Below are 9,264 nucleotides of genomic sequence, written 5' to 3'. Positions count from 1 at the left end.
CCCCCCCCCGACTTCTCCATTTCACCCCACAGACTCCTTCATTTCCCCCATCATATCATCCTTTGGACTTCTTTTCGCCCTTTGATCTCCTTCCTTTCAACGCCCTGGTCTCCTCCATTTCATCCATATCTTTTTTAGATTAAACTTCCTAATAAAGATGAGACATTTTTGTACATGGGGCAGCCAATGAAATCAGAAGACACGCTACTGACCACACCCACAAAATGTCGACCACATTTGTAGCCACGTCCACAAAATCCCAGCTCACATTTTTTTTAAACGCATGCTCAAAACAACTGGTCATCAACGTTTAGAGTAGGAGAGACAGACATTCAAGATATAGACAAAATAATCAGATTACCAACACGAGGCACTAAGATATGAATGAGCTTAGGGTTAGCACATTCATATCTTGAGCTCATCGTTCATTGGCTCTAGAAGGAATGAATGAATACGGGAGAGCAGGTTCCAGTGAAATGGTGTGCAGAGCCTCAATTTAATACAAACATGAAATAAACCAAAGTACATTGCAACCGCTGGTCTCTAGGCCGTGGTCTGGTCCTCACCATCAGGAGGCTAAACCAAAATGGCACCCGCTTCCCTGGCATAGTGTCCAGGTTTGTCCCCTCTCCCTTACCTGGGAATTACTCTCATCCAATGGAAACCTTGTTTCTTGTCTTCTTGGTGCTGGAGGATTGCAGCTGTCCCACCATATTGGGGTGGTGCCTGAGATTCTTACTGGTACTGTGACGGACTGAACCGTCACTGGGGCTGCTGGAGGAGCCTGAGGGCTAGCCTCCTTCCTAGCGACTATGGACCTAAGATTATGGAGACCCCCCTTGTTGGGTTGAACTGGGTGTCTGGGGCCCATGGATGGCTGTTGCAGGTGAGCCTGGCCCTACAGCCGTCCAATTTCACAATTCAATAATGGCTCTGGACGACACCTAATGTTAATGACAATGGATAATTGCTGACTCTGTTTCAAGCCTTCATTTGCATGACCAATAGGAAGTGGTTGTTTGGGCCACCTTCAAACTGTTGTGTATAAAAGAGTGTGTGTGCATCCAATAAAGCAGATCCCTGTTGGAACTTACATACAGCCAGCCTGGTGTTTGTTCTGAGCTATCACAACTGGATTAGAACGGCACATAGCTGTAGTTCGAATCCCGGATTATCGGACTATCAGAGAATCAGACGTTGCGGTCTCACATCTGATCCAATAGCAGCAGAGGAGTGCCGGGAGAGTGGAACCGAGCGAGCAGGGGCTCGTTACAGGTACCATCCCCAATATGGCTGCACAATGTGTAGGAAAGCCAGCCCAAAAGATAGTGCATGACTGGCTCCAGTAGTGACATATTGGTGCCGTGGCTGAGATCCTTACTTGCGCCATCCCTAACGCGGCTACCTGGGACTGCAAAGTGGAACAGGACTACATCACCGGGGATGTTCCTTTGCCAGGGACAGACCTCTGGGAGTGTCCCCAGGAAACAAGGACAGATGGCAGCCATAGCTTAGCTGTTTGGTTTCATATTAGTGTATCTGGTGGAAGTCTAAGGTCCTACTCTAGCGTCTAATCCACAGAACTGATGTTTCCCACAAGTATCAAAGTGTTGATGGTTGGTGGCCCCCATTGCTTTAAAGAGTACTTGCAGCTTTTTACATTTTAACCTTCTAGTTTCAAGTATAAAAGCCATTTAAATGTAGAACCCCCTCCTCCCCCACCAGGACAATGCACATGTCTCCGACCTACAAGAGGTGACACATCCTGCAGCTGGACCAAAAAAGACAAGACAAGAAGCAGCAAGAACCAGCAATACTTTATGAACTAATAGGAATGGATATGGCACTTTGATGGTCAGAAGAGATCAGGTGATCAGAGGGTGACCTGCAGGCAGGATCCCAGGGGTGACAGATCGGAGAGGGGCCCAGAGATGGTCGCTATGCTGTACCCTCCGGCATTGTGGAATGATTCTAGATGATGTCCGGTGGAGGAGAGGAGACCTGCCCGAGACAAAGGAGGAGTTAGTACAACAGCAAAGACTTCAAAACTGCTAAAAAAGTGAAGATGTCAAAAGGAATTTGTGTTCATAACTTTGATATTTTCCTTTTTTAATTTTTTAATTTTTGTATTGCTGAGGATGTCATTATGTTCATGGTTCCTCCCCTCCATACACACTTCATATGTCTCTGTATAGTATACGGCTCATATACACAGCGAGGGATTCCTGCCATAGACACACGTTTGAAACACACAAAACGTTCACATTTCCATCTTTTTCTGTCTCACTTCCTTTGCGAAAGAGAAAATGTGACCACAGATGGCGATTGGCGGCACTCAGCGGGTGTCGGTAAAAAATATTTCTACTGAGCCTCTGGGTGGATGGTGGGAATGGAAGAAAAACTTACCCAGTAATTTGTTGAGATCGGCCTCACCGGTCCACAGAAGAAGAGTCCCACTCAGTGATACCGGGCTATGGAAGAGTGAAGATGAAACTTGGAGTAGACACGGAAGGGATCCGCTCAGACCACCAACTAGATGAATATTGCCCGCAGATACCTCCAGCCTGGCCTCCGATGAGTCTACGGAATGGCCGGACGTCACCTGGGCCAAGAAGAGAAGAAGAAGTCAGCCAAGCCAGTGACTGGACAGAGAGGGCATCTCAAAGGGTTCAAGAAGGCAGGAACACAAAAGTCTGTTTCAGCTGGCCATAGACAGAGAGAATTCACTCTATGGTTGGGCCTGTCTCCTTCAGTATATCTGCAGTTGCCACAATTGAAGTCTCTAAGTTGACCATCACTGATCTAATGGTGCCAAAATGTAAAAGGCTTCTCTTTAACACCGCTCTCATGTCTACTAACTGAACTATGGACCCTGACAGACCAACTGACAGGGATCATAGGCCATAAACATCTCTCGCTGAATCCTCCTGAAGTGTTTATCGACACCATGTTCATAAATCCTGTATATATACACCCAGGCCCTATCATGGGAAGCCTACTGAGATGTGGAGAATCTCCAGATGGTCCATTATGGCCACCCATCTTCTTACAGCCACTTTCTAGGGTCCGTCCTTCATCAATCCTTCATCTTCTTCCATCCTTTCCTATCTTTTATCATAATTTCCCCTTCTTCCTCTGGACATCCATATTCGCTCCCTTCACCTTCTACACTTAGACCTCTTAGGCCCAGCAAGACTCCTGGATTCTGAGGGTGTAACAACCTTTTATATCAATGCCAGGAGATCCTTGTTCTACAGAGAAGAATCCTTTGTTAATGTTAGCAGAACTATGGGGTCAGGGTTTTTCCCCATAGTTCTCCTTAGAGTAACGGGAGAACACAAACTAGCGTCCTCCCGTCACCCTAAGCTCAGTAGAACACAAGCTGCATTACCGTCGAGATCCACCCAGCTGCGTGAGTGACAGCTGGCTCCGCCTATCTAGAGGCAGAGCCAGCTGTACCCGCCCCTCCCCCGTCCGTTCCACCAGTCAGCGGGGAGCTGGGGAATACCTGCAGGGAGATGATTGGGAAGTGAGCGAGCGCCGGTATGCGTTCGCTCACGTCCCGATCTATTGAGCCGACGTGCGACAGTTTCATTGTCACAGGTCGGCTAGAACTATGAGGCTCTGTGATTTTCACTCGCCTCATAATAATTCTCCTACAGACGACAAAGTATTTCAATTGTAGATTCTAAACCATAGAAGAGGAAACGTCACATATTGCCGTTCACCAGCCCTGAGATGTGGCGGCTGCATTAGTTTTCTATTTTCAGGTTTTTTTTGGTCCTTTATGTTTGTAACAAACTTCCTGTCCTGGGGTGACAACGGTCACTGATTGCACCATGTCAATGGAGGAGCAGGGCCGGATTTACTCTCCCTGCCGCCCCGAGGCCGGGCCTCGGTGGCCTTGTCGGGAATCCGGCCCTGTGGAGGAACAGTGTTGGCACCCTGAGGCAGGAAGTGTGTTAGGACAACAGAACACCTCTCCCTGTTCTCTGCTTGGTAATATAGGGTGGAGACGTTTTGTAGTCCACAATGTGAGCTAGAAACAATGCAACCGTTAACAGTCAGCAGAGAGCACAGGAACTGATCAGCTTGCTGGATTTCTGGCAGGATCAAACACTTATTGAAAAAGAAAATGGTTGATTTACCAGTCTAAAGTGAGCAAATAAGAGATGATCATTATTAGGAGGTAACATAACTTTTTACTCACTTCCAATCTGTCTGACTCAACCAAAATTTATAGATTAACCCAAAGAGCTGAGATATCTCCTCATAAAGTCCAGATGAAATCTGGATTCGGAAGGGTGATAATGGCATCCATCATAACAAGCTGACTGATCCCTCTACCCTGCCCTGGACTCCGTTCACAATGTGGGGTCCTCTATGTAACATTTGGGGGTATAGGAAGGACACTTTATTTCTGGGCAGAATTTTGGATGGTTTGGCCTGAGCGGAGAACTCACCTGGATTCCAACTTCCTTGGCGAACAGAGAGGAATTGACCAGGTTGACCTTCTTGTCAGAGTTTTGGAGAAGACCAATGGCCACAGCGGAGCAGAGGAAGGAGCCCGAGCTCTTCAGAATGTCTCCTAATAAAGGAAAATACAATTTTACATGAAGATAAAAAACATCATTGTAATTTCTATTCCACCAAGAGTGAAGGTAAGAGGACAATCCGCCCACTGAACCGGCATTACCGGGAACTACTGAGACAGACATGCAAGTTCACATCACCTATAATAGGGGAGGGTGGCGACCGCCCCAAGGAAAAAACAGCAATTGGCTGGGGTAATCCATGCCGGCCTATCAATTCCTGAGCAGGCTCTGCCAGAGGACATCAGGGAAGACCCATAGACCAGACATACATCCCCTACAGACCCCTTCTCAAAATGGGTCAATAAAAGGCAGATTTGGTACATTTGGTTTCCGTCTCCAGGGAACGCTATACTAAAGTTCCTCTGTCACCCGACTGATAAAAAATGACCAGATCACATTTTCCTAAAATAATTATCGATAAATAGCTGAAGCTCAGATCACATATCTACATAAAGCAGAGGAGAGACTCCCCTCCCCCCTCCGCCTAGCACTGTTCTACGTCTGGTTATATAGAGAAAGAGGGAGAGACTGAAAAGCAGACAGCTTCTGCTGCACGAGAGAGAGAGAGAGAGAGAGAGAGAGAGAGAGTACAGGGGCACAGGCAGACACGGGGGACAGGGGCACAGGCAGACACAGGGGCACAGGGGCACAGGCAGACACGGGGGACAGGGGCACAGGCAGACACAGGGGCACAGGCAGACACGGGGGACAGGGGCACAGGCAGACACGCGGACCGAGGCACAGGCAGACACGGGGACCGAGACATCTCCTGAAGAGGACACCTCTCAGCTCACCTGATGTGGTCACTTGGACCTCTCCACTGACTTCTGGCACCAGGGAGCGGAGGACGACTCCCAGCGCCTCACCCAGCTTGACCCAGGGTTTGGTTTCTGGGGAGAACGCCTTGGTCAGGGCCGGAGCATTGACCTGCGGGGTGTGGAGATCATAGATGACTTGAAATCTGGAGACATGACATATATAATGCAGCATCACAGTACAGTGGAGAAAACTAAATTCTGTCTCGTATTGAAATATCTGTCTGAGTATCAGAAAGCTGCATGGAGTCAGAATCTCTGCACTGCAGGTAATTCTAAATGGCATGTTTGCTGTTCCATATTTGCACAGTAGTATGTTACATAGAAGACTTCTCCTCTAGTATTCACATGAATTATCAAGCATTGCTCAGCAGGAAGCAGAAACTGCACCTATGTATAGACACACAATGGCCACATGGAGTGGGTCAGAGTCAGCAGGACGAGTCACACAGGAACCAGAATATTCGACTCTAAATTTAGGACTTCCTCAATATATATATATATTTATAGCTGCAGAAAACTCATCAGCGCATGAAGGGTGACACAAAACCACGACTCTCCCCGCTACAAGTGCGGATGGGGCAGAACCGGCGCCCAGCATGGGAACACACAGCGGTTTCCTTGTATGTCAATCATCATCACGTCCTGTAAACCCGATGTGCAGTGTACATGTGGGCGGCCATACCGGCTCATTACATCATTTGGTGCCGTGTCCGGATGATAAGATTTGGTGGCGGGATCCATGGCCAGCAAATGAAGGGGGGGGGGGGGTCGTGATGTGACCGTGTTTCATTCCTACTGAATATGGGGGTGACACTAAACATGGTCAGAAAGGTAAACTTAGCCTCTAATGTCAGGGGAGGGGTTATGTGTTTGGGTTCTGGCAGGGGAGATGGTTCGGTCATAGGGCAAGGAAGGGTTAAATGTTGGGATGCCGGGCACGGAAGGGTTGAGTGATGGGGTTCAAGAATGGGGAGGATGGAGTCTTAGGGTTCAGGAAATAGGGGAGGGTTGAGTGTGAGGGTTCAGGAACGGGAAGGGTTGAGTGTGAGGGTTCAGGAATGGGAAAGGTTAAGTGTTGGGGTTCAGCAATGGGGAAGGGTTAAGTGTTGGGATTCAGGAACATGGAGGGCCAGTGAGAGGAGGACCCCATTAAACTGGTGGTCAGTTGGAAGAATACCCCCATACAGATAAAACATCATTGATGTCACTGACTACTTACCCGAGAGTCGGAAATTGGTCACAGTTAAGGGAACCCCTTGCAACCTCTGGAGGAACCCTAATATTTCAGGGAACCCCTAGAAGCCTCTGGAGGAACCCTGTTTCAGGAAACCCCTGGAGGAACCCTAATGTTTCAGGGATTCAGGGAACCCCAGTGTTGTATCCAGTGTTGTAAAGAAAGACAAAGCACACACACAGAAGATGACCGATGATTGTACTCACTGCTCCGACAAGAGCGCGTTCCTTCACCAGATCCACAATCTGCTGCGCAATCTCCTCCCCGCAACGGTTCTGAGCTTCGTTTGTGCTGGCCCCCAGATGGGGGAGGCTAATCACCAGAGGGTGGTCTACCAGGGCCCGATCCCGGGGAGGTTCCTGGGTAGGAGGGTGTTACAAACGACTTTAGTAAGAAGCTCCAGATCTCTCGTAGATTTTACAATAACAATTGGGGTGAGCGCAATATCAGTGACCTCGATGTCACTGCAAAATGACCGATTTCCCCATCCCCCGAAAACCCGACCCAACCATACCATATAGGTTACAAAGCAAATCATGGCGTGGCGTGCCTCGGGGTACATCAACATACGTCCTTCATGATCACCAAGTCAAGTATAGACAAGGCGTTGGTCAATGACTGATGATATAAATACTTTGTTCTTTCCCTTGTGTGATTTCTCATCTTATATGGATGGCGCGATTCCGGCTCTAATGATTGGCTGCAGGAAGAGGATTCTCTCTAGTCCAGAAGCTTAAGGTCGGAGGTCATGATTGAGGTCATAGCAATCTTTAAGTGACCTTTCTGCCTCGGCGGCCATATTGGAAATGTTTCCCAACTTGCTTTACCCCGGGCCGAGCCGCCTGCACCACAGATTGCCCTTATCTGGGTTACTGAGTAACGGGACGGGAGGATACGCATTGTACCGAGTGTCAGAGGTCGCCCCGTATCAGAGTATCACCTCCTCGGCTCTCCTCTTACCTCTGTGAAGACATCGAGCCCCGCGCCTCCACATTGGCCACTCTCAAGGGCCCGTAACAATGCCGCCTCGTCAATGATGCCCCCCCGGGCGCAGTTTATCACCTGCACGCCGCGTTTACACTTAGCGAAAGCCGCGTCATTAATCAAACCTGCGGAGGGAGAGATGACTGTGAGACATCACCGGATTCACCTTCATAGAGCGGAGAGTGCCGCCTGGGGGCGGAGCTTGTGTACCTGTGGTGGAGGGCAGCAGCGGGGTGTGCACCGTGATGTAGTCGCACTGCGGCCATATTTCTTCCAGTGAAAACTGCTGAACCCCAAATTCCGCCGTCACCCCCGGGGGGATGATGGGGTCGTATCCGATGGTCTGCGGGAAGACAGATATGGTGACCGGGGAAGAGAGGGAAGCAGAGAGGGGAAATATTCCTGCATAGTAATTGGGAGGACACAGAGGGGGAGAATAGAGGTCCCTGAGAACAGGATGGAGGCCATACTGCCTCCTGAACTCTGCATGTGGGGAGGGGGGGTACAGGAAGGAGACAAGTTGGGGGACAGAAGGGTAGAAGGAAGGGGTGATGACAGGAAGCCATGTTGCCTCCTGCACCCTGTGTATGGGGGTACAGGAAGGAGACAAGATGGGGGACAGAAGAGTAGAAGGAGGGGGTGATGACAGACAGGACGCGCTATTGCCTCCTGCACCCTGTGTATGGGGGTACAGGAAGGAGACAAGATGGGGGACAGAAGGGTAGAAGGAGGGGGTGATGACAGACAGGAAGCGTTATTGCCTCCTGCACTCTGTGTATGGGGGTACAGGAAGGAGACAAGATGGGGGACAGAAGAGTAGAAGGAAGGGGTGATGACAGGAAGCCATGTTGCCTCAGTATGGGGGTACAGTACTATGATTTTGGGAACAGGAAATGGTTGGACTTTAGCCTAGACACAAATATCTTTACCTTCATCTGGAATGACTGCATCCTGGTAGCCACTTCCTTTCCAATCCGGCCCAATCCCAGAATTCCCAGCGTCTTCCCATGCAGCTCGGAGCCCATATACTGGAGGATTAAAAAAAAGGGACACATGAACCCCAGCAGTGTCTGCGGAGGGGTGGAGCCCCTAAATCAACCAAACAAATAATCCTCCTCAGCCCCTCATGCTGTGCTCTCATTGGCTGCTGAGCTCATATATTCCAGTATGGACACAGATGTAACCGCTCTCACCTTCTTGCGGTCCCACTTGCCGTCCTTCATGGATGCCGCCGCCTGGGGGATCTGCCTGGAGAAGAGGTTGGGGGAGGAGGTCAGGAGAGGGGGGGGGGTTACAGAGCAGACAAATATGAGAAGATAACGGACACACCGCACAGAATACATCCCCGGCAGTCACATCATTTACTTCTCTGGTTCCATCTGCAGCATTCCACAACTATAAAGAATGTACATCTCTCCTCATTGCAACCATGGCAAAAGCACTCTGAAAATAGAATGGCCTTTTTCAGGATTCGATTCCCCCGGCTCCTGCAATTATAACACAGGCTCCGCCCTGAAGTCAGCACACAGCTTGCTGCATGGAATATGGCATCCCAGGCAGTATAATCCGCTTTATTGCACAGAAATGTCCAACAACTGCCCCCACCAACCATCCCCCCACCCCCTGACCTCAA

At 49.4% G+C, this 9,264-nt stretch overlaps 1 protein-coding gene across 1 annotated transcript in view; it reads right to left on the bottom strand.

Moving 5' to 3' along the window:
- Positions 1-1,806: 1,806 nt before the first annotated feature.
- PHGDH (phosphoglycerate dehydrogenase) overlaps positions 1,807-9,264 on the bottom strand; it is a 17,258-nt gene continuing 9,800 nt past the window's right edge. Inside the window, exons 4-12 of the mRNA XM_018573600.1 lie at positions 8,825-8,879; positions 8,561-8,659; positions 7,842-7,974; positions 7,608-7,756; positions 6,854-7,006; positions 5,390-5,522; positions 4,464-4,588; positions 2,407-2,602; positions 1,807-2,001 (exon numbers count right to left, since the gene is read on the bottom strand). Coding sequence (XP_018429102.1) covers positions 1,874-2,001; positions 2,407-2,602; positions 4,464-4,588; positions 5,390-5,522; positions 6,854-7,006; positions 7,608-7,756; positions 7,842-7,974; positions 8,561-8,659; positions 8,825-8,879 — 1,171 coding nt within the window. The 3' untranslated portion in view covers positions 1,807-1,873. The remainder of the gene's footprint in view (positions 2,002-2,406; positions 2,603-4,463; positions 4,589-5,389; positions 5,523-6,853; positions 7,007-7,607; positions 7,757-7,841; positions 7,975-8,560; positions 8,660-8,824; positions 8,880-9,264) is intronic.

Source organism: Nanorana parkeri, unplaced genomic scaffold (genome assembly GCF_000935625.1).
Source record: "Nanorana parkeri isolate BGI_ZX_2015 unplaced genomic scaffold, ASM93562v1 scaffold2446, whole genome shotgun sequence".
NCBI classification, from domain to species: Eukaryota; Metazoa; Chordata; class Amphibia; order Anura; family Dicroglossidae; genus Nanorana; species Nanorana parkeri.
Note: the sequence above shows the minus strand (reverse complement) of the source record. Positions and strands in the feature narration are given on the sequence as shown.